General features: G+C 40.5%; 3 protein-coding genes across 3 annotated transcripts in view; 2 read left to right on the top strand and 1 right to left on the bottom strand.

Moving 5' to 3' along the window:
* The window catches only part of gpr179 (G protein-coupled receptor 179), a 31,541-nt gene extending 28,419 nt beyond the window's left edge, over positions 1 to 3,122 (top strand). Inside the window, exon 12 of the mRNA XM_039803243.1 lies at positions 90 to 3,122. Coding sequence (XP_039659177.1) covers positions 90 to 451 — 362 coding nt within the window. The 3' untranslated portion in view covers positions 452 to 3,122. The remainder of the gene's footprint in view (positions 1 to 89) is intronic.
* mrpl45 (mitochondrial ribosomal protein L45) lies at positions 3,028 to 15,307 on the bottom strand. Its single transcript, XM_039803257.1, has 8 exons — positions 15,188 to 15,307; positions 12,341 to 12,536; positions 11,563 to 11,680; positions 10,357 to 10,455; positions 8,219 to 8,267; positions 7,915 to 8,064; positions 7,230 to 7,403; positions 3,028 to 3,601 (listed from the first exon to the last, which is right to left on the bottom strand). Exons 1-8 carry the CDS (start codon positions 15,248 to 15,250, stop codon positions 3,503 to 3,505), a joined length of 948 nt encoding a protein of 315 aa, XP_039659191.1. The 5' UTR covers positions 15,251 to 15,307; the 3' UTR covers positions 3,028 to 3,502.
* A 749-nt stretch (positions 15,308 to 16,056) lies between these two features.
* Positions 16,057 to 25,813, top strand: part of npepps (aminopeptidase puromycin sensitive) — a 42,364-nt gene continuing 32,607 nt past the window's right edge. The window contains exons 1-5 of the mRNA XM_039811044.1: positions 16,057 to 16,403; positions 20,810 to 20,894; positions 21,049 to 21,126; positions 21,272 to 21,393; positions 24,665 to 24,772. Coding sequence (XP_039666978.1) covers positions 16,116 to 16,403; positions 20,810 to 20,894; positions 21,049 to 21,126; positions 21,272 to 21,393; positions 24,665 to 24,772 — 681 coding nt within the window. The 5' untranslated portion in view covers positions 16,057 to 16,115. The remainder of the gene's footprint in view (positions 16,404 to 20,809; positions 20,895 to 21,048; positions 21,127 to 21,271; positions 21,394 to 24,664; positions 24,773 to 25,813) is intronic.

Below are 25,813 nucleotides of genomic sequence, written 5' to 3'. Positions count from 1 at the left end.
AAAAAAAAAAAAAAAAAAAAAAAAAAAAAATTTTTAAAAGCAAGGAAAGGAAAAAAAAAAAAGACGAGCCAAAGGTTTCCAAAAGCAAGACAGCACTGAAGCAGACATTTGTCCCTGGGAATCCAAGGATCCACAAACCTCAACCGAAATCAAGGTCGATATTCCCAACAGTGACCAAGATGAGGTCACAGAGACCCAGGGGTCATTCAGTGTAGAAGACACTTCAGCAGAAAACGGCAGAGAGCAGATAGATGGGTCTAGAGAAAACTTAGCCCTGGGCCGGCGTGATGCTTTGTGTCCCTGGGAGATGGAAAGGAGCAGATCTAGTTCATTCACAGACAATGCCTCAGACGTCTTTACATGGGAGCCTGAGAATATTCCTGAGGAAGATGAAGAGGACGATGATGCAGAATGTGCTGCGGAGGCTTTTGTATTCCCGCCTGACTTGTGATCTAAATCTAGACAGCATTTGCTTTCACTTTTGACCCCTCCGACTAAATCAAAGGGATGGTGAACTCGATAAAACCATTTTGGTGGTACTCTGTTGATGGTCAAGGGCATATTTGAAGTTCCACAGGGAGGTCAGAGTGCAGGGTCATCTCACAAACAGCTCCCTTTCAGCTGCCAGAGCTGAAAAAACTTGGACAATTACTTGGGCTAATCAAAGACAGAACTTAGGGCTGTTATTTAAAGTTGGACTATCCATTTGTGCCAGATACTTGATGAACTGGACACAATAAGTTGTGCAAAACTGACTGAAAAAAAAATGTAATGCACATAATGCATTAGGTCCCTCATTAAACCAGCAATGAACTAAAAACATTTCTTGGCTGATGGAAGGGGATCTAAGGTGTTTAGATGAAGTCCCTTTTCTTCCTGCTTCTACCCCCCCATTTTAAATGTAAATGTTTTTGTGTCTTTGTATGTTTTTAGGTGACAATACGCATATTTCCCATGTACCCATGGCTAGGGTGAATATGTTACAAAACCTAAACTTAACAAGTCCACAGTGCTCGCAAACACAGCACAACAGATGGGAGACTAAGCTTAACCATCATCCGCCAGATAAATCAGTCCAATTTTGTTCTTTTGTGGAAGTTATATTTTCAAAGTACAAATAAGTGTTAAGTGTAAAGCAGTCCGCCAGGACTACGAAGGATGTCAAATTACATTTCTTTAAGTATTAATGATTGAAAAAAACTATGCATTCCTGTTTGCTTAAGTGACTAAACGGCAATGATCATTACTACTTTTGATTCAGTCAGAATGGGAAAAACATTTCACCACTTTAAGAAAACATGATTAAAACAAATGCATAAATCACCATAATCTCAAGACTTACACCCTATACTAAAAAGAAATACAGCCCTTACAGTGGAGTGAAAACTGCATAATCATTTAATATGAGCATTGAGAAAGTCATGTCAATATTTTATTATGCACTGGACATCAGTTTCTCTAAGATGGGACAATGAGGTTAACATTGTGTGAAAAATACATGCTTTTAAATGTTTGGTAATTGCAAAAATCTATTGTGTGAAAAATACATGCTTTTAAATGTTTGGTAATTGCAAAAATCTAATCAAATTGTATAGGACACTGACCTGCTTCCATCTCTGAAATTAACCAAATGTTTCAATAATGTGAGTTATGAAGGTGAAGTCTCAGTTTCGATAACAAAAGGCTGCCCCCTATTTGCTGATTAATTGAATAATTTCTAATTTAGGTTTTGTCACCTACAAAGGTTTTTTTGTCAGGGTTCTTTATGCAGGTAATGATATTAGTCATTATAGTCATTGCTGAAAAAAAGTCACAACAGAAATATTCACAAATATTCTTCTTATTGGATATAGGATATTCTTCTGGATGACTATGTTGATATGCAGACAGCCAGTAATACTAGAGAAATTAGATCATTTGAAATTAAAACAATTTACCGATTAGTAAAAGATATCTTATGATCTGATTTCTCAGTTTTTAACGGTGATCCAGAATGAAAATCTGTGGAACTGTTTTTCTGCTTGGGGTGGAGATTTGTTAAGATTCAGCCGCTTACACATGATAGGCGGCAAAACCGCTCGGCGCCGGCCGTTCCATTGATTTCCTATGGGGAGAGCGGTGGCGCCCAACTATGCCCTGCGCTACCCATGGCGTCGCACACCGCTCGGATTTGCCGCTTTGTGCTGCGTTCAAAGTTCAAATTATTTAAACTTTGACCTAGTTGCCGCTGACCTTTCGAAAGCGCAACCAATGAGATAACAGCATGGGGGAAATAGCCAATGGAAATAGCTTCCTTGTCACCCTTGATGTTGACCTGCGCATTGCTCTCTGTGCTTTGCTCTCTGCGCCCAACTAGCAGTGCGCAGAGAGCAAATCGCTTATCATGTGTAGGCGGCTTTAGGTTTTTTTAAAGTATAATTTAAATTTATTTAAATTTGTTAATAATCTGCTGAACATTCTGCGGAATTCCGTGTGGCCCTGCTTATGACGACTAGATATATCATTAGCTTATAGTTTATTTCCATCAAGAGTTGGCCCTACATTACAATTTTTTGACATTAGTGAGTACTTTTTCAAAGAGTCATTACTCTTCAATCGTTAAGTTTCAAAAAAGGGTTTTATGGTGATTTGTTTTTACAATATTAAAAGTTTTCTGTATTGTTGTAATTAAGTCACGTCTGTGCCAGCAATTTGTGAAATCAGGTGTCAAGTTTTTCAGCACTTTTACTACAGTGTAATTTAGTCCCAAACAGCTGCAGTGATTTCTTTTCATTCAGGGAACTCATTGTTTAAACACTGCGCCAAGTTTTTTGTCAATAGTGTGACCTAGTTATGTGAGCATTGTTGCATGTTTGTGTGTTTTTGAATGAGCGTGCTGTAATTTGTTGTCACGTAAAAAGAGAATTGTTGTAACACATCCCTTCATTTGCATAGAGAAACAGCTCATGTTTTGTTTTCAATTTTGTATGCAATGTCTTCTATGAAAGATTATTCTGATAAAGAAAAATCCACTGAAAGCTACTGGTGTGAAGAGACGAAGATGGGACACTTTATTTTTGTATTTCCTGAGGTCAACATGCAGTACATTCATCAAAGTAAATAAACCATTCAATTTCTGGAAACCTCTACATTTTATTTTTTGCATGTACACCTCTTGTTAGACTTAAAACAAAATGAAAGTGTGTGAAACAAATCTGAGAAAGGAGCTGTTATTATTATTATAATTCCAGACTGTTGTGTGGTGATTTATTTTGCAGGGAAAGAAGCAGCTTTTTGGCTGCAGGACTCAATAGTTTGTTCATCCTAAAACTCACCTGCTGCTTCCACCATTTCAACAGCCAACAGCATTTTTCAAGCAGATAAGAGCCTCCAAAGGAAGCCCGGTTTCCTGCCAAAGTTGACAAACTAACCAGCCACCGCCAAAATCTAAACAGCATTTGGCCCATGACTCCTCATTATGTCCTATTGTGGGTTAATGTAAAGAGCAGCGCCACCTGGTGGCCTATTTATTCCATTGAACGGCCTCTGGCTTGGGAACTTCATAGTGGAGGGCCTCAAACTCCTGTCCCGGCTTCAGCTCTGGACCAGGAATCATGACAGTCTGGAAGAGTGAGTGGAGCAGATTAGTGTCATTTGAAAGCAGAGTCAAATATAAGTCACGTCAATTGAAATCAACACAAAATGCATAATATATATTTGTTTCCAAGGTGAATTAGGCTTCACGGCCAAGATTAGAAAACCAGTTTGCAATATTTAAAACAGCAGAAAGAGTCAGGACAAAAACTTACTTCAAAAAACACTGTGACCAGCCTGGGTATTGACCTCCAGGGCCCCCCGGCCTCACCTCCAAGCCCCAGTAAGTGGCTCTAAGCCTGGGTTATCATGCTCCAGGAGCCCCAGCCTCCCTCCTAACCCCAACTAACCCTCTCCAGGCCAGGGTCGTGACCTCCAGGCCCACCAGCCTCCCTCATTTAATTGTTTGTTTATATAATTGTGGATGTTTTCCTGGATTTTCTTAGAATTAAATACTTAACATAAATTTTACTGGGGTGTACCAGTTACGGCCCAAAACCCCAAAGCAGATGTACTGTAATTGTGTAAAATCTGGTCGGGTGAACGACACGTGTCCTGGGAACGTTTTGAAACGCCGTGCAACGGGCTTTGAGGTGTTTTCGGTCGTTTAGCGCGGTGTTTGCAGAGATGTTACCAGCAGCGATGTGTATGTAAACTCGTGATGAAAAGGCAGGGCGCTTGCTCACACAGCAGGGTGTCCAACGCACCCTCGTTTCAGTTTAAATAAGCGTTTTGATGGGGCTGAACGTGCCCCAGGTTTTCATTTCTGTTTAATTTCGTGCACTACAGCTGACTGAAGAGCTTAAATTTGTCAGTTGGCTTGGCAGATTGTGGTTGACAGGTGGCAGATCCTAAAATAACCAAAAAGAACGAGTCAAACCTCAGAGGTTTCTTAACCCTTGTGTTGTCGACCATGCAACGTTTTGTTTTTCAGGGTCCAAATTTTTACCTTTTTGTCACTTTTTCCCGATGTTTTTGTCAATTTTTTTCTGCACTATTTTGACATTTTTCCCTCGTTTTTGAAGCTCTTTCAGACATTTGTCACTTTTTTTCCAATTCAATGAAAGTAGTGAACAGATTTTTCATTTTTACCTGTGAACAGCGTTGTATCGAACTATCCAGGTTATTTTTTTTTTTTTTTTAAAGTTAGTTTAAAGAAACCCAAAATTCTGATATAGAAACTTTTAGAAAATGGGTCAAATTTGACATATTAATATTAGAGGAACGTACAGTAAGTTGATGGATAATCAGAGATGCTACAGAATTTTTTTGAAATGCTAAAACTTGAATAAAAACGTCCAAAATTCAATAAAAGTAGTGATCATGAATTGTACGTGCGAAGAGCATCGTATGGAATACATCTAATTTTTGGGTAATTTTTATTTAAAAAAGAAAAAAAAGAAAATATTTCTGACTTGGAAATTTTGAAAACGGGTCAAATTGGACCCGAGGACAACACGAGGGTCAAGATACGTGTAGCATTGTGCATATACAAAACCGCAAGGAATTTAAAAAAGGAAAAATAGAGGAAAAAAAAGAAAATCTCCATGAAATGAAATCACTTCAGACAGTTCTGATAAGGACGATTGATAAACACACCATTTGTGACTCACGTCATTCTGTTTTGATGAATTTAGTAATAATATTTCCCTTGTTTTCTTACTATATCCATCGCAAAATAACTATGAGGTGTCTCGAGCAGGGACTGTTGCAGAGCACTGATGGTTGAAGGTTGTTTTTTTTTTTTAAGAGTAAGAAACACCTTCCAGGCAACATTAGGGCTCCATCTGTCTGGCAGATCTGAGACACAGCAGGGGCTGTGGCTCTCAGATTCAAGGTGATGATATTCTACGTTTTGCAGCGATGCGTATAATGCAAGTCAACTTCTTTTCCCAGGCTTCCATTGTGAAGACTGACGCAGACACCGAACACGACCTCTCAGGTATTCAGAAGCTTTCGTGCATCAGTCACTAATGCTCACTAACACGACTTAGTTGTTTAGGAAACTTGTACAATATCAGAATAAACTAACAGATTACCAGGGTAAGGGTCACTTAAAAGTCCAAGCAACAGGGATTTGTGTGTGAAGGACGGAGCCACAACATCACATTCCTACTTGGGCTGCAACTAACGCTTATTGACACTGTCGATTCATCGGTCGATTATCTTCTCCATTAATCGATTAGTTGTGTCGATCAGTGTTTCCCAAAGCCCAAGGTGAGGGCCTCAAATGTCTTGTTCTGTCCACAACTCAAATAGAGTGCTAAGCGTAAGTGAATACACCCGTGCTAAAGACTTCTGGAAATTGATCTTAATGCCTAAATTAAAAAAATTTGGAAAAATCCAACCTTTAAGAACACCAATTTTTCTTCCTTAAAATACTTTAAGTTGGCCCCCCCACATCACCACATACCCTTCACCATACCTAGAGATTGCCATGGTTTTATTTCAGTTAGCCTAATAGCTGGTTTGATTTGCATTGAAAGATGATTTTATGGAAAGCACCCCATGCCAATCCTCTATGGGAATTTAACATAGGGGTGGACTGACTTATGCCCCCTGTATTTTAAGGAAGAACATTTATTTATTTACAATACATTATTTATTCACAAAGAAAATTGGTGTCCTTAAAGGTTGAAATTTTCCTCATTTTTTTAATTAAGACATTAAAATCAATTTCCAAAAGATGATTTTTTTTATTCCTCTTTTTAGTCAACTTTAGCATGGGTTCATAAACTTATGCTGAGCACTGTATATTCAGTTTACTGTCAGAGGAGTGAAGAAACTAGAACATATTCACATTTAACAAACTGTAATCAGAGAAGTTCTCATAGAAAATGACTCAAACTGATTCATCGATTATCAAAAATAGTTGCCGATTCATTTAATATTCAACAACTTAATCGATTCATCTTTAAAGCTATAACTCCTACATGTTACAAATATTCATATATGATGGAGATGTGCTTGTTAAATGTAGTTTAATCCTGCATCCACATAGTGAGTAACACAATCAGGTCAGCCCGAGTCCACTCACTCAATCCAGAGTTTAGGGATCAGAAAGACTGATATTTGACTGAGGAACATTAGCTCTTTATGGTTAAAGAGTTATCCAAATGACTAAAAAAAACCCCACATTTTCTCAGTTACCTCTATTGGTAACTGAGAAAATGTTTTTGGTTTTATCTGTCCAGGTTTTGAGGTATCTGTGTCTGAGATTTCTGCCTCAACCGCAACACAACCGAGGTTTTTGTTTGTGGTACTCAAAGCAACTGAACATTATCAATAACGCAGAATCAATAACGCTACAGTCCACAGCCTTAGCTGGCAACAGTTTTCACTGGAGCTACTTTCTGCCCATGTGTGTTCTGTGGATTATCCAGAGTAATTGTTTCTTGAAAGAGATGCTGCTGTCGAGTTTAAATGTAATTTTCCTTCAAGAACGTGAGCACCGTAAATTCAATACCATTTTCCTGAATTGTATTACAGCGGAGGCAGAAATCTCAGAGATAAATATCTCCAATTCTGGGCAAATCATATAAAAAACTATTAGTCGGCAGCTTTTCATGCTCTGTGCTTGTTTTTGACAGGAAGTGTGCCTCGGGCCTCCGCCCTTTTATTCTATTATAAAGATAAATGTCAGAGCGGAGGGTCACCTTAATAACTGGGTCTTTGGCTGGAGCCCAGGAGGGCACTATTTTTCCGTGCAACCTCCAGAGGCCGTAGGGATTGACGAGGTGTCGTTCTATGACCAGGTACTCTAAGACGTCCTTCGGCTGCTCCTCGCTGCCCGCCATCAGCCTCCCGAAGCGGTCGTAGATGGCCAGCGTCTGCAGGACGAGCAGATGTAAAAGGAGGATCACACAGTCATCTAAACTCTGCCTGTAATACTGTCTTTAAACCTGACATACAAACCACTAAACTGCTCTTCAATTAGCTTTTTTCCAGTATAACCCTGCCATAAACGGTGTGTAGATACATACCATAAAAGCGTGATTTATGCTTCTGCGTTAAATCTACGCCGTGGCTACGTACGTAAGTACATGGAGATACGGGCCCCCTACGACGCACACACCTACGCAGTAGAAGTATAAACTTCAGGCCACTTGCGTAGGCTACGGCGAAAGCTCTGCGTGGAGCCTCCGCAGGACCATAAATCACGCTCAACGCTTGTTCCAAGCTTTTGGTACATGCGCTCAAAACTGTAATTGAGCCTTGGCAGCACATGAGTAACTGTATTCATGATATTTGAAAAAATAAAAAGGAAAAACTAGCACACACTTTGAGAAAAAGCTGCGCCGAGCTTGAGTCGACAACGGTTCGTTAACATACGAGTCATACCTGTTTGGAGTGCATGCGGACCGTCACCTGGCCGTACAGGTTGCCCTTGGTGACCATGTCGGGGCAGCGGGCGTGGACCACTCTGGGCGGCTCCAGGGACTCTACGAACCTCCATCTGATCGTCTTGTAACGGTTCCCCCTCGTCATCTCCTGAACACAGGACAGAGGAGCAGAAGCTCAAATAAAGTGTGTGTGTGTGTGTGTGTGTGTGTGTGTGTGTGTGTGTGTGTGTGTGTGTGTGTGTGTGGGGTCGATGAAACTAAATTAGCGAGAAACGTCAGCAACATTTCGGAGAAGAACTCACAGGATAACACCTTTCTGTCACCAAGGAGTGAAGTTTCTCCTTGTTGAACCTGCAAAACAAAACGGCAGGAGTTACTTTGCCTCTCTAAACGTTACGGCAAAAGATTTTTTTTTTGTTTATTATTAACTGTTATTACTATTATTAAAGTTTATTTATATAGCACATTTCAGCAACGTGACAATTCAAAGCACTTTACATACAACATTAAAAAACAGTCAAGAGTATAGACCAAAAAAATAAATAAATAGAGTAAGGCAAGTATAAAATACAAGAATAAACGTTACAGTGTATGAGATGAATTATTATTTGATTTAATAAAAGGCAGAGTCAAACAGAAAAGTCTCCAGCCTTGATGTAAAAGAACTGAGAGTTGCAGTGACGACCTGCAGTTTTCTGGGAGTTGGAATGAAAACTGAATCCAGGATACTAACTGACTCTGGGGACAGGACGCAGACCTGCCCCAGATAACCTGAGAGGTCTGGGTGGTGATGTAGCAGCAGATCAGAAATGTATTTTGGTCTTAAAGTGATGGTTCGGAGTAATTCACCCTAGGGTCCTTTGCACCATGACCTCGAGCCAAACACCCCCCCAGAAGCTTTTTTCACCTGGGTCTTACATTGGGAGAGTTAGCGTAGAGTAGCGTTATCAGCTGAATAGCTTAGCGCAGGGGCTAATGGACCCACGATTGTATCTTGTAAGTTACCCCACAAATAATGCCCGAAATGATACCAAACGTCTACAAGTAGTACAAATAGGTTATGCTCTCATAAAACGATGGATTGGAAAGTTTGTAAGTACAAAAGTAAAAAAGCTTCCGGGTGTTTGGCTCGAGGTCATGGTGCAAAGGACCCTAGGGTGAATTACTCCGAACCATCACTTTAAACCATTCAGTGCTTTATAAACCAACAGTAGTATTTTGAATTTAAAGAAAATGTTTAGTCACATTAAATGCTGCATTAATGTGCATCGGGCTCTGCTTCCTGTCAATCACCTTATTATACACAGTCTCACCTACAACATAAACACCTTTTAATTTGAGACATTTTGCTTTGGCAGGAAGTGCGGTTAATGTCAAGCTAATTTTGACCATAAAGTTTGTTTTTAAAAAAATACAAAAAGGATTCAAATTAAAAAGTTCTAAATATAGGGCGCCAGGATAGCTCAGTTGGTAGAGCGGGCGCCCATATATGGAGGTTTACTCCTCGACGCAGCGGGCCCCGGTGTTGGACTCTGACCTGGGCCCTTTGCTGCATGTCATTCCCTCCCTCTCTTCCCCCCCTTTCACGTCTTCAGCTGTCTTGTCAAAATAAAGGCCGAAAATGCCCCAAAAAATTATCTAAAAAAAATAAATAAATAAAAAAAATTCTAAATATAAAAAGACAAGAAAAGTGACGTAGATATTTTATGATATATTTTTGGAAAAACATGCCGTTTTGTTTCTAACAAGGTCAAACGACAAACAAAACCAGCTAATTGACTGTCAAAGTGAGTAGAACAAAGCTAGTTTTTGAGTGCTTTTCCCATGTTGCAGCAGATCTGAAGGCAGCATGTGTCTCTCTCTCTCTCTCTCTCTCTCTCTCTCTCTCTCTCTCTCTCTCCCTCTCACTCCTACGACACATTTCTCACTGTGGTATTAGGCATTCCTCTCTGACTATCAGAATCTGAATACTTTATTGATCCCCCTCAGGGAAATGATTTAGTTGCAGTTGCTCCCAGTCAAATTCAAGGTAAAAATACGAGTAAGAAAAGTCAATACGTCTGTTAACGTATGAAGTAACATAGCTACAGTAAGAAAATAAATAAAACCGCCAAGTAGAAGTAAGTGAGATTAGGTTACAAGTAAGATTAGGTTAAAAAGATTGTTTCAAGTGGATTGTACAAACTGTGTTGTAGTGCAGTTGTCAACATAAATACAGTCAAACATGAATAAGTACAGTGTGAATATAAGTAAAAGCGGTGAATAAATAACACCTTTACACACGTAGCCGATACATTATTGCACCAAGTAATTATTGTACATAATTGTCCACGATTATTGAGATGTGATGTGGAGGTACGTGCTGTTTTGACACTATGATGCTGAGACGAGCGGTGTCAGCTGACTGAGTGAAGTGAGAGACGTGAGTTCATTTTCTTACTGTGTCAGGGCGCTGTGGGCCTCAATAAAGATGTCTTGAGCTCGCTCTGCAAACCCCTTCGTTGTGAACTGAGAGTCGTGCTCTTTGATTTTACGAATCCTGAAAGAAACAGCATTGAAAAGAAAATACATTCAGCTTTTTTTTTTTTTACATTTACTGTAGTGTATAAATTAAAAAGGAACACACCGACTTATTGGGACTTTAGCTTATCCTGATCCACAGATCCTGGAGGTAACCGGCTCCAAATAGCCTACTGCTCCCAATAAGTGACAAAATAACGCCAACATGTTCCTATTTACATGTTGTGATTTATATAGTCACAGCGTGTACAAATAACAAGGTCACATGAGACACAGCCATCTTCTAACTGTATACATACTGGGAACTATATTCTCAGAAGGCGAAGCACTGCTACTGCTGCTACTTTGGTGGAGTGATTAGCCAACACCTGAAAAGCACCGTTGTTACTCTCTGCTCCTCACCACGGGACTTCTCAGGTGCAAATCACTCCGCCCAAGTAGCAGAAGTAGCAGTGCTTCTCCTTTCTGAGAATATAGTCCCCAGTATGTATACAGTTAGAAGATGGCTGTGTCTCATGTGACCTTGTTATTTGTACACGCTGTGACTATACAAATCACAACATGGAAATAGGAACATGTTGGTGTTATTTTGTCACTTATTGGGAGCAGTAGGCTAGTTGGAGCCAGTTACCTCCAGGATCTGTGCTAAGCTAGGCTAGATGGAGCCGGTTACCTCCAGGATCTGTGCTAAGCTAGGCTAGTTGGCGCCGGTTACCTTCAGGATCTGTGCTAAGCTAGGCTAGATGGAGCCGGTTACCTCCAGGATCTGTGCTAAGCTAGGCTAGATGGAGCAGGTTACCTCCAGGATCTGTGCTAAGCTAGGCTAGCGGTGGGTGCGTCAGACGGAGTTAGGACACGCACGGAGATGAGAAGGGTATGTATGGACTCATCTAACTCTGGGGGATACGGTGAATAAGACAAAGTCCCAATAAGTCGGCGTGTTCCTTTAAGATGTTTTGGATCTGATTCAAAGAAACAGCTGTAATAAGGTGGTAAGAAAGAGGTGCCCTCTGTCTCAATGACAAAGACACATCAGGCTAAATTCTCTCCAGCAACGTCCAGAAATGTTTGACAAGAAAAAACATGCGTACAGGAACACCGTGAGGAGTTAGAGGAACAATCTTACGCTAGCTGGGAGCCGGCGCTCTGTCGTATCTGCTCCGTTCGCTGTTTCAGGCCTTCTTTAGACAGAGTGGAGAGACGAGCGTCGCCCTCCGGGGGGATGTAAGGGTCGAAGATTCCCGCTGGTAAAGACATCAGACAGGGAGGACCGCTCAGTCTATACCCTCCAAACCGGGAGAGATATTACAAAACAAGCAGTTGCTGACTGATTGGTGAGGAGCGGTTACGATCTGCTCTCTAAGATCGCTGGACTTCAGTTACCAGACCGGAGCTCCCTCTGGAAGAAACTGGTAGTCCACAAAGCTAAGAGAATCATGGGTAATTCTGGCCATGTTCTTTTTTTGTAGATTATCTTTAATGCCATCAGGGCGGCACTATCTATCTTGATGCTCTCCGCTATGAACACATTTTGTTAGGTTTATGTATGCTGCTAATGCTGCCATATGTTTCTATTTATTATTTTTTTAAGTAACACTAGCACTTACATTATATTTGTATAGACTCAATGAATGATGCACTGACTGGAAAGCACTTTCAATTTCATTGTACCTGTGACAATGAAAATAAAGGCCTATTCTATTCTAAGTATGGTAAACCTACTGATCATCATCTTCATCGTTCTATCCTCCAAAGTCTGATATGTTGAATTTTATAAATATATTAGAAACCCTAAAGCCTTTTGCCGTCTTAACATTCAACAAATTGAAAACTAGAAGCATCCCACACCAGCAATAACTTCACGTACGCCTGTTGAAGATGAAAAACACAATAAACATGATTACCAGTGCAGGCGATGTTGATGGGCCTCTCAAAGTACTGCTGTCTGAAGACGATGCCCGCCGCTCGGGCCTTGGCCTCCGTGTTCTCCTCCCTCTTCCCCTTCAGCCCCACCGCTGGAGGGATGAAGTACCGCTTCTTGGTCCGGACCGGCAGGTAAAGTGGGACGGGATGCCGCAGGTCCAGAGACGCCTCAGCATTCTGTGAGAAGGTGTTTGAAGATAAGATCAAACTTTATTTATACCGAGGGAAACGGTTGTGGTGTAGTTGCAGTTCAAAGTGCAAATATACAGTGCTAAGCATTGGTAAATACACCCATGCTAAAGTTGACTAAAAAGAGGAATAAAAAAAAATCATCTTTTGGAAATTGATCTTAACGCCTTAATTAAAAAAATTAGGAAAAAATCCAACCTTTAAGGACACCAATTTTCTTTGTGAATGAATAATGTATTGGAAATAAATAAATGGTCTTCCTTAAAATACAGGGGGCATAAGTCAGTCCACCCCTATGTTAAATTCCCGTAGAGGCAGGCAGATGGCCAGTTATTTCATGGATCCAGATACTATGCATCCTGATAAAGTTCCCTTGGCCTTTGGAATTAAAATAGCCCCCCCCCCACATCATCACATACCCTTCGCCATACCTAGAGATTGGCATGGAGTACTTTCCATAAGATCATCTCTCAATGCAAATCAAACCAGCTATTAGGCTAACTGAAATAAAACCATGTGTCATAAATATAAACAGGCTACCAGTAATAGGCTAGAGGGAAGACCCCTAAAAGTGCTTTAGTTTTTGAGATATCCCAACCAAGCACAACAATGTTTTTCACATTCTCTTTGGTCTCCCACATATGAAATGGATTCTTGTATAAATATATTTTACTGCAAAAGTGGCTAATCTGACAGATATTGTGACACACCCCATAAATAAAAGAAGCCAAATCAAGTCCAATTTATCCCAAATTTGGTGTTACTTTTCAGATGCCAGTTTTTCATCCCGTCAGTTTCCTTTAGGATATATTTAAATATTTATTCACCTCTATTCACACACACAATGAGGCATACTTTCAGCTGTGACTGAACTGTATTTTTTGAGTTATGATAGAGGCCAACTTTGATCTTGACATATAGGCTAAGCATTCTGTAGCAAATAACAATAAACCCACTATTAATATTAATTACATCATCTTAATGCAGTGTCACTACTTCATCATGGAAATAATGCACCTCAAATACAAATGCTCTCCGACATGCAGTCTAACAATGCAGCCCCTATATCTGATACCGTGGGGGGGGGGGCAGAAATGTTGCCATGGGGGGGCCGCCACGGTCAAATCAACCAAGAGGAAACACTGCCCCTCCCTGTCCAGTGAAAACCACGCATCTCCAGATGTGTTGAAGTTGAAGGTTTGTGATGAACTACATAAACGCAGTCTTTAAAAAAAAAGCCTCTCGGGTCAGCTGGAAAATAAATCGTCACAAAGCTGAAAACAGGGCTGTTGTTCTGACACCATGAAAAGTTTGTGTGAGTGGTGCTAATTTCCAACCCTGACTTTCGTGCAAATGTCACTCACCACATCATTTTAACTGTACATAGTACATTTTCTCAAATACTGTACTATTACTGTTCAAATTTGAAGTACTTGTACTTTACTTGAGTGTTTCCACTTCATGCAACGTTATCCTTCTACATGTAGTCAACTATATCTTACAGACTTACAGTGTACTTTTAGTTCTACTACTCTCTACGACGTTTTATTTACTTTTCAGGTGACAGGTTTTTCAGTTTTTTCATCCCCTTCCTGTCCAGTGAAAACCACGTATCTCCAGACGTGTTGATGTTGAACGTTTGTGATAAACTGAAGGATGAAGTGTTCCTTTATGTGTTGAGAAAGTTCTCCTCCTCCTTAAGCTAAATAAAGTCTTTAAAAATCCTCTCAGATCAGCTGGAAAATGCCTCGTCACAAAGCTGAAAACAGGGCTGTTTTTCCTGACACCATGAAAAGTTTTAAACGTTTTTAGAGATACGTGGTTCTCACAGGACAGCGACGCTATACAAACATATGATGATCTTATAGACCATGATGCATTGCTGTAGATTAAACTACCCAACAGTTAATAACGGAGTTTAAATGAGCACAACCTTAAACATCTACAGAAGTAAATGCAATATACACATTAATCCTAGGATCAGACCTTTAGGGGGGCTCAGCCCCTAATGAGAATGTGACACGGATACAGTGCCTTGCAAAAGTGTTAACCCCCCGCCTGCTAAATCAGTAATTTCACTGGATAACAATGAATATATGTATTTATAATTATAACAGAGGATAAATGCAAAATATTGAACATATGAAAAAACTACAAAAGTCCCTTCACGGACTACCAGAATCAAATGAAATGATAATGAAGTGTAAACAATAAATAAAATAAAAAATAAAACTTTCCTCAACTGAGTTACAGATGCATAGCATTGGCGACATTAAACCTGTTTCTTTGAACCTGTAATTGTTTGTCCTCTGTCACTAACATTCAAGCATGCAAACTCTAACTTTAATCACTAGCATTGATTTTAAAAAAAAATTATTATAATTTTTAGGGTGGCTGAGATGAAATTTAGGGCTTGAGCCCCCCTAAAAAGGGTCTAAAATCGCCACATGTGTAAATATTCTCCCATGTATCGCTGATGTCCTGTCAGTCGGTCGGCTAACGTTAGCTAAGCTAAGCTAGCCCCGTCAGGATTATGCGCAGTGCAACGCGTTTATAACAAGCAAAACGAACGAGCTGCTTCGACAACATATTCGCTGTCTGTTTTTCATAAAGTGAAGTGTTATTAAACGTCTCAGTACCATCAAACTGCTACATGTTGCTCTGTGAAGGGCTACCAGCGTCCTCCTTATGGGCATCGCCATCTTGACAGCATTGAGAGAGAAAAAAAACTAACATTTCCGGTTTCCCGCTTTCAAAATAAAACTCCTACTTTTCCTACTTTTTTTTTTGTCGGTTAATAAAACGATATTGTACAGTTATTATATTACATAATTTTAGGACAATTTAGGCTCGTAATGTAAGGTTAAGTACTATATATATATATATAACAATATATATAACAATATATATATATATATATATATATTATATATATATATATATATATATATATATATATATATATATATATATTAATAACTTAAAGGTCTTAAGGTGGGTGGTGATGGCGCAGTGGATATGATAAATGCGTTTGGTTCGATTCCCACTGCGATACATCAACCGATGTGTCCCCTAGTTGCTCCAGAGGCGTGCGGCCTCTGACGTATTTAGCAATTATAAGTCAGCTAAATGACATGTAATGTAATGTTAATGGATTTTTTGTTTTTGTTTTTAACATTAGCTAGATAAGATGGGGCTATTCCTTGCTAACATTAAACATTTATGTCAACATTAATGTTAAGTTTCTTTTTTAGAAAGTGGTCTAAATCTATCCAGAGCATCCTTGTATACGTATAGTGGACAAATTAGATGGGAAATGCTCTCTTTTAATGGTCCACAGAATATGAAAATTGTAGTTGTTTTTGTGTAGCGGAGCCCATGTACACCCATTGACATATAGCGTACACCACATTGACATTTGTACATCACTCACACACGTTCAGCACGTACGCTGACACGACGTGATGACGTTGCGTGTCTGTAGGTCGACGCTGCTTAACTTGAGTTGTTTGGGCTTTCTACGGGGAGAGAGAAGTGTTGCTGGCAGTGCTGGGAGGGTTCTAGTTGATGTTGTTGCTCCTGGGCCGCAGGCTTTCGCTGTCATTCGTATACAGACTCACCACCTGCTGTCCACCATCACTGTCGAGTTCTGTACTAATAAAACTCAGAGCGATAACTAGAGTCCCACACAACACCGTCTTCGTTATCGCAGCCAGACAAAACACAGTAATCATGCCCGAGAGGAGGCCCTTCGTACGGTTACCAACTGACGTTTACCCCGTCAACTATGGCTTGTGTCTGAAGCCCGACCTGATCGACTTCACTTTTGAAGGCAAGCTGGAGGCTGTGGTGGAGGTATGTTAAACCCGAGCGGTTGGCTAGCTAGCTACATGCATGGGTGGATTTGTTTGTGCATGGCAGGGGATCTTGTTATGTAATCTCACCAGCTAACGTTAACGTTACCAGTAACGTTAGCTAGGTAACGTTAGCTAGCTAATTTGTTAGCCACCAGCCCGTTAGTAGTAACCTAACTAGCTGACGGTGTTGGCAGCTAATGTTAAGGTTAGCTGGCAGTTGCTAGCCTAGCTAACTGTTTCTTGACGGGCTCACACTGTCCGAGGGAGACCCACATGTGTTAAATATAACGTCTGGATATTTCTGCGACTAGCCAGAAGCGAATTGAAGCTAGCTAGCACAACAGTCCCGGTGACGGCAGCAGACTTGCACTCTCATGTTAGCTTAGCCTTCACACCGTGGACATTAGCCTGCTAACAGGCGCTTGGCAATGCGCTTAATGTGTTTCAAGAGCGGTTCGTGGTATGCCAGTAGCGTTGCACCCTTGTTTCACCAATGCATTACTATAAGTCACGCTCAATTTGATCTGTTATAGATTACTGAAGTTGTTAACTAGCGGTTAGCAAACGCTCACCAATGTTTGCTAAATCATGGCAACATCACGTTGCACCCTCCCACCCCGTTACCTCACAGTGGTGGAAGAAGAATTCAAATCATTTTACTTAAGTAAATGCATTAATATCACACTGTGAAAATACTCCACTATAAGTTAAAGTACAAAAAATTACTTAAACTCTTTATTATGTAAATGTTGGGTTGGAAAATCAGCACCAGTCACCAGCCAAATGCTGGTAAAATATGCAAGTTGCTGCTAGGTTTGCTTATCTCACCAGCCAAAAAAAAACAAAGGTTATTGAGTAGGCCTGGGTTAAAATAATTGATTCTCCAATTAAAATCAATCTTTGTTTGAGTGATGTGATATTGATTTGTAAAGTCCAGAAATCTTTCTTTTAATAAATGCCTTTTCACCTTGGATGTATAAGTAAAAAGTACTTAAACAAACTTTTGGGGGGATTAGTTTGTAATGTAAACATTGACTTGGTGCATTATAAAACATATTTTAAGGTTGCTTCTTGCTTGTACAATTTACAGCAGAAGTTCTCTGAGAAGCACAGTTAGTATTGTAACTGAAATTTTGATATAGAATCAGAAATGTAATCCAATTGGGACCTTGAGAATCTGAATCGAATGGATTTGGAAATCTTTGTCGATACCCAGCCCTCTTATTGGGTGGCTGGTAGCTTTTTAAATCCACCAACCACAGTGGCAGGTGAACAAAAAGTTCATGTCCAACCCTGGCTCTAGTTTAGGAGAGTTAAACTCTTCTTTAAATAGCCTTTTGGGTAAATTTGAAGAATATACACAGCTTTCAGTTGACTGTAATGTTAACGTTAGTCGAACCTGTTGTATTCCCTGTGTCTTGTTGCTAAAGTGTGTGTAGATGGTAGCTACTATGTAACTAACACATAAAACCACCAGCTCACTTTGCATTTATTACCTCCGCCAAGGAAGGAAGGAAATGTTTTCGGTTGAAATACTACTGTCCTGATTTTGTAATGAAACTAGGTGGAAGGGTGTAGCATGTACCAGGGAAGAACCCATTACATTTTGGAGCGAATTGGCCTTGGCAGAGGTCTGTGCTGTCCTCCCTGAGTGCCCTTCTAGTTTCAGGGAGAGCATTTGTGCTTACAGGGTGCAAAATGCTCCATTGTGCGAGCACAGACACCGGTCAGCTGTCCTAACACCTATGCCTGGTTGGAAACACTAACTCAACGCCCATTTTTAGAGCTATCAAGACAGACCACATGAATATGTTGTCTAAATGTGTATCTTTGCAAATATTAGTTTTTCTTTGTGTATGTGACACGTTTCACTAATGTGATATTAACTGATTCACTCTCAAGAACAGATTGAAGAAATAGCAGTACATTAAAAATGACAATAATAATTCATTACCTTTTTATATAGCGCTTTATCATAGACCCTCAAAGCGCTTCAGGGGGGTGGACTACTCTCCAACACAGGGGTCACCAACACGGTGCCCGTGGGCACCAGGTAGCCCCCAAGGACCACATGAGTAGCCCTCAGGCCTGTTCTAAAAATGAAAATTGAATATTTATATTATCCGTTTCCCATTGTCATTGTTGATAATTATTGTGAGAAATCATTAACATGATCAGTGTCTTCACGTAGATGAGTATCATTTATCATTAATAACCATATATCAAACTGGTAGCCCTTCGTATGACTCAATACCGATGAAGTAGCTTTCAGTTTCAAAAAGGTTGGTGACCCCTGCTCTGACACCACCAATGTGTAGCACAAGATAACACTAACTCCAAAGAACACTAGTGACATTTCTAACAAAAAGCAGAAAGCTGGAAAAAGAAATTAAAATGTCTTGCCTGACCAACGGTCCAAAACCCAAAGATATACAGTTAGTTTACAAATTATATAAAACAAAGATGAGCAGTAAATCATAACATTTGAAAAGTGGCCATTTTCCCTCAAAGAATGACTAATTTATAACGATTATTTTTCTGTTGATTGATTATTTCGGCACTAAACCATTGACAAGTTGGCGCTGGATGCCTTTGAGAAGGCACTGGGTGGTGATGGCGCAGTGGATGTGACACACGCCTTTGGCGTGGGAGACCTGGGTTCGATTCCCACTGTGATACATCAACCAATGTGTCCCTGAGCAAGACACTCAACTCCTAGTTGCTCCAGAGGCGTGCGGCCTCTGACATATATAGCAATTGGAAGTCGCTTTGGATAAAAGCGTCAGCTAAATGGCATTTAAATGTAATGAGAAAGTTTTGTTTTATCAGTACCAAAACTCTAGCACCTGTACTGAAATGACAGCTAGCCCAAGGAATGAATATGGGAGCTGAGCCAAGTAAAAGCCATTAAAGCAGGACATATTCAAACATCTTTAAACAGTATTAATAAAACATCCAATCGAGTTTTGAATATATTCAAACATTCTGTCCTTGTGTTAATCATTTAAATGTTTGCCCGTGGTGAATGCAAATCCTCATTTCAGCAAATCTCAAAGTTGAGTCCTCCTGAAAGTTTTTAAAAGTGCTCATATTCTGCTCATTTTCAGGTTCATAATTGTATTTAGAGGTCGTACCAGAATAGGTTTATGTGGTTTCATTTTCAGAAAACGCCATATTTGTGTTGTACTGCACATTGCTGCAGCTCTTCTTTTCACCCTGTGTGTTGAGCTCTCTGTTTTAGCTACAGAGTGAGGCATCTCACTTCTGTTCCATCTTTGTTGGGAGTCGCACATGCTCAGTAGCTAGGTAAGGACTACTAGCCAGTCAATTTGTTGTTTGTATATCTGGAGTGGTAACGTAAATAATTTCCCCCTGGGATTATTAAAGTATTTCTGATTCTGATTCTGAAGCAGAGTATGAGGGCGTGCCCTGACAGTAGCTAGGTAAGGACTACTAGCCAGTCAGAAGCAGAGTATGAGGGTGTGCCATGCTAGCAGCTAGGCGAGCATTATAACGTGTGTTCCAAAGTGACCACGTCTGTCTCTGAAGTAAAGGCTGGACTACAATAGAGCTGTTTGGAGCAGTTGGTGAACAGTGTTTTCTGTTGGAGATGGTAAGTCCCTTTGGGGGGGACTTTGGGCTTTTTCACTTTGTAAACCTATAACTTGAACAAAAAAGATATATAACACAATAAAGGAAATGGAAAAAGTCAAAAAGCATAATATGAGCACTTTTAAATCCCGTTTTTGCTAAGAATTGAAAATTCTCTACCACTCTTTGGTTTAGTAATAACCTCCTTTACCTGCGGTTTGTACAAAGCCTGGGTAAAAATGCAGTAGACCGGAAGAAACTCAAGCAATGTGGCACTCTTTGCCTGGCATGTTTCATAATTACTGCCTCTCTGCTTTTGTCAGCCTCCCAAGTGTCCCACAACAACAGCAGCGTCCTACCAGCAGCGCCACAAGCCGTGAATGTCACTGTGACTGCCCTTTCTGAAAACTGCATGGCATCCAAGTGTGCCACTGTTTTTCTCCCTTGAAAACTTGTGGCAGTTACATCCACTGTTTTCACATCGCAGTCAGTCTTCTATTCTTTGTTTTTATCACTTTCTTTCCCTCTTCATACCCCCAACTGGTTCTTTATCTGTGACTGGTTTTGCCCTTCAGCCTTTTGTAGGTTTAGCTCACAGTGAGTAGAGTAGGTTCAATCCTGTCTCAGATATCTGCTGTTCAGTCCGGATAAATCCATCAGAATTGCAAACAAAAACGCAAACAGAACTCTGGCTTCTTTACATACTAACTTTCTTTAAAATTCCTCTTTCCCTAACAGATTGGGGTTTTGTAACGAAGGCACCGCTGAGATGATCAAATGATCAATTATGCTGTTTCATGTCAATGTTTACAGGTTACACAAGCCACTAATCAGATTGTGATGAACTGTGCTGACATCGACATCATCACAGCTTCCTTTGTACCACAGGGAGGAGAAGGTGAGGGTCAGACTTTGTCAGCTTTCCCCCCCCCCCTTTTTACTCTTTGTTAATGACATTCCCTTTGATTAAAAAAAAAATGTAGTTCGTTACACGTATTGCATGCTCGTGGTCTCATGTCTTTTTCTTCCACTCTTCATTTATTTATTTTTAGAAATTAATGCCACAGGATTCAACTATCAAAATGAGGATGAGAAAGTCACCCTGTCGTTTCCTAGCTCTTTACAGAAAGGTAAGAAGGCACTCCACTCGGCTCTGCTGTCCCTGTTTTTAAAACAATATACTTTTCTGTCATTAATGCTGTTGAAAAAGATTTCCCCCCCCTTTTGGCTGTGGCCAAACTAACACTCTAACTCTCTCTGTGCACGCCTCCCCAGGCTCTGGCTCGTTGAAGATAGACTTTGTCGGGGAGCTGAATGACAAAATGAAGGGATTCTATAGGAGTAAATATACATCCACTACTGGAGAGATCCGCTACGCTGCTGTCACACAGTTTGAGGTAAGCTGACGGCCTCAGAGAAGTGGGATGTTTTTCTTCTGGTGAAGGTTGGGTGTGTTGCTTAACCCACTACTTGCCTGTGTTGCGACATAGGAGGGCGTGTTGGTCATGTGGCTGTTGTTGGTTTTCTAGAATTGTCCTAAAGATGAGGCAATATCTTTTTATGAGTATGTTTTGATGTTTTAATGCTACAGTGTGTTGACATGTGTTTTTGGGATAGTTGAGCCAAAACCAGGTCGGTTCAGTCTGGACTCCGACTTGGTGGCTTTCATCAGAACCTGCAGGAGCTCCGCCTGCTGTGTTTTTCTACCACAGTGTGGGCACACTGAAAGATAAAGTTATGACAGAGTGTCCCATGCATGTTCACAAATTATGTAAATTTCGGTGTAGATGATCTCATGATCTTTATCTTGCAAACACACAGATACGCCTTGATAGTCCTACCAAGTTACAACATGAGTGAGAGACAGAAAACCGAGAAGCTGTGAACAGATTGTGCTAAAACAGCTGAAAGTTTGTTTTACTAGGGCCTGAGCACCGGTGACCAGAGGTCGGAGAAAGTTCCTCACCACAAGTCCAGTGTAGTTGCTTGCTCACGTTTATGTGTTTCGGCACACACTTGGAAACTTGGACAATGTGACATGAACACAGGTAGAAGCTAGAACACCTCTCACCCCCCTTCACCAGACTGGGAGCTCCCTGAGCAGCTCCTTCAGCAGCAGACTGCTGCACCCTCAGTGCAACAAGAAGCGCTACCGCAAGTCCTTTTTTATTCCAGCAGCAGTCAGGCTCTTTAATACAACATCGTAATGTAGCACTGCTCGCTGATTCTGCAACACAAGCCATCACTTGAAAATATTCTGCTTTTCTTTTTTATTACTCAGTGTCACCTCCTACTGTGCAATATGTCATTTCTATTCATCCGCACCTTGTGTGTGTGTGTGTGTGTGTGTGTGTGTGTGTGTGTGTGTGTGTGTGTGTGTGTGTGTGTGTGTGTGTGTGTGTGTGTGTGTGTGTGTGTGTGTGTGTGTGTGTGTGTGTGTGTGTGTCGGTCTGTTTATATAAGGGTTTTTATAGTGTACATACTACTATTATAACTCTTATTCTATTTCTTATAATACGTTTTGTATATTTTTCCTATGTCTATTTTTGTTATTCTGACGTGTGAGTTTTTCGGTTACACTTTACTCGAAGGTACCTACATAAGAGTGACATGACACGGTCACGAACGTGTCATAAACATTATAAACGAGTCGGAAACATTTATGACATAACGCTTCTTGTAGTAAGTGTCATTCGGTTTTTGTCCTGACAAGTTAGGGTTCATGTGTCATGACCGTGTCATGACAGTGTCATGTGTTCCTGACCGTGTCATGTCACTCTTGTGTAGATACCTTCAAGTAAAGTGTTACCAAATTTTCTTTTGAGCTGCTGTTACAGGGGAATATCCCCAGTGTGGGATTAATAAAGTCTTATCTTGAAGCACTAGCAGTGACCGGTCACCAGCAACACCAGTAGGTTGACACCTGTGCTGAGGGAGTGTATAATGGTAACTTTCTAGTCACCCAGCAAGACTTTTTGTTGTTGTCTTCGCCTAGTTTACCGGGCTGGTTTGTAGATAAATGAATTGGCTGCAGGCTTTTAATGTAAAGGACATGCTACAAATGCCATAGGGAAATGTGATCCTTTCAGGATATTATCTGCTTTGAAAAACAGCTGACAGGTCGCTGTTTTTTTTTAACCTGGCGCAGATAAAAACATTCTCTGCTGTAGTGCTGCCGGCTCCTGCAACAAAGGGAAGGAGTCTGGTGCTGCTCACGCAGCAAAATGACAGGACAAATATAAGTGAAAATACCAGAAGCCTTTTGGCTGGCATGTTATAATGTGGAGGCTGTTGTGTCCCTAACAACACAGGAGGACCTAAACATAGGTCTTTCACTATGCTTCAAACACAACAGCAGTCTAGAAATTAGGTGGTAACTTTCCCTTCTCTGACTCTCTCTGTTTAGGTTATTAGCTCATAGAATTTATTTCGAATTTTAATTCGTTATTTTTTGTGGGCATTCTTCGGCCTTTATTCTGATAGGACAGCTGAAGACATGAGAGAGGGGGGGAATGACATACAGCAAAGGGCCGCAGGTCGGAGTCGAACCCGGGCCCGCTGCGTTGAGTAAACCTCCATATATGGGCGCCCTGCTCTACCAACTGAGCTATCCGGGCGCACACGTTTCACGTTATTTATTGTCATCTGCCCAACACTTACGGAGAAGCAGTCGTTGGCGATAAAAAAATCTTAGAGCTCAGGCTCCCTCTAACAATTTCTTATTAATCAGTAACCGAAAAGGATTTATTGCCAAGTAAGTAACAATTACAATGAATTTGCATTGGTGGATGGTGCATACATAAACATATTAAAAGGAAATAAACAAGAAATGTAAAAGAAACTAACATACGCTACCGATCAAAAGTTTGGGGTCACTTAGAAATTTCCATTCCACTCCATAATGGACAGAATACCAGCTGATCTGAGTAGGTGGCTGATCTTTAATGCAGTATTTACATTGCCCATTATCAGCAACCATTCATCCAATGGTCCAAAGGCCCATTCTGTTTACTAATCTGATATCATTTTAAAAGGCTAACTGAGTAAACATTGGAGAACCCTTTTGCAATTATGTAAGCACATAATGTCATCTGAAAACTGCTGCCCTGGTTAAAAAAACAATGCAAGTGATCTCAGCTGGTAGTCGGTCTATAATGGAGTGGAATGGAAATGTCTACGTGACCACAAACTTTTGACCAGTAGTGTAAATAAACAAAGATGTACAATATTAACTGTTCTAACAGTAAGAAATGAACGCTTTATGGTTTAGTGCCAGATGAGCAAAGATGCTGATGAATGAAATGTGTATAAATAGGAGAAACCGTGCAAGTAAAAACAAATGAGGATCTAAGACATGAATATTGCAGAAGTTAAAATGAAAGGGATAAAATGTAACGGATATAGATAATATTTGTGGTAGAAATGTGTGCAGGGGTTGCAAAATTGTCTCACAGATAAAATCAAATGTGACCCAAAAATAAACCTATGATCACAGCAGATGGTTTAAGATGCATTTTGTTGCCAGGTATGAACTGCAATCCCCCTCAGCTTGGTCTGAACACTCAGTTTGTGTTCTCTCTCTCTCTCTCTCTCTCTCTCTCTCTCTCTCTCTCTCTCTCTCTCTCTCTCTCTCTCTCTCTCTCTCTCTCTCACATATATTTCCTCCAGGCCACGGATGCTCGCAGAGCTTTCCCCTGTTGGGATGAGCCAGCTATAAAAGCCACCTTTGACATCTCTTTGATAGTTCCCAAGGACAGAGTCACCTTGTCAAATATGGTACGTTGTCATATGTTCTACTTCTCCATCTGAGAAACTCCAGACCTCAGACTGCCCGAGTCACCCTCTGCTGCCAAGTTTCTTTTGTGTGTTTATGTGCGCGTTTCCCCTCCTTTCTCTTCCCTCTCTTTTCTCTTTGTAGCTTACATAACAGAGGGCAGACAGTCACTGCATGTTTTTCACCTCTGGCTAATGTTGTGTTTAACGGCATGGGAAATGCAACTACTGTACATGTGTGATGATTTTTTTTTTTTTTGTCATTTTAAGACAAATTCTCCTTAAAACATTTCTTGCGTTTGTCATACCGACTCAGTGATTTATTTTTTTTATTTTTTTAACTGAAGGCATTGCAGCCGAATTGCATCAGAAAACCTCATCTGGCTTAGATTATTTCTAACCACACACCTCCAGGCTAAAGCAGTTTATTTGGGTGGTGACGATGAAACTAAATTTGGGTATTTCTGATGACTTACTGTAGTGAAGGAAATGTGATTATTCCGGCCAGCAGGACTAAGCCCCACACAGATTTATGCCAGTCCAGCTCTCAACCTTTTGTGTCCACATACCTGCGGAAATTTATTTTCTCAGCGAGTCCACCGTGACCTTTTTTAAAGTCCAGTGCAAAACAATACTGCACTGAGCTCGACTGTGTACAGATGCTGTTCAGTGGATACATTGTTGAAACACAGGGTACATGTTGGTACAGACGGTGAAAGATATACGCTACTGCTAGGGCTGCACAATTAATCGCAATTTTATCAAAATCGCAATACGGACCAGTGCAATATCCAAATCGCAGGGAGGGACGCCATATTTGCTAAAGGCAGAATATGTGTCAAACCATTCTGAATGAAGTAGTGTGGCGCTGCAGAGACGTCCCGGCCTACAAATGGTATCCTACGGACCTAAAGAAAACAAATCGTTGTTTGGTACAGATCTTCACAAAAATGTACACTATAATGATTTGAATTTTAATTGTAATATTTATTAAGGAAAATGAGAGTAATGATACAAAAATGAGCATTCCCTCCAATATCAGCA

Source organism: Perca fluviatilis, chromosome 1 (assembly GCF_010015445.1).
Source record: "Perca fluviatilis chromosome 1, GENO_Pfluv_1.0, whole genome shotgun sequence".
In the NCBI taxonomy this organism is placed as follows: domain Eukaryota; kingdom Metazoa; phylum Chordata; class Actinopteri; order Perciformes; family Percidae; genus Perca; species Perca fluviatilis.
The sequence above is the reverse complement of the archived record's forward strand: the minus strand, read 5'-3'. Positions and strand labels throughout refer to the sequence as shown.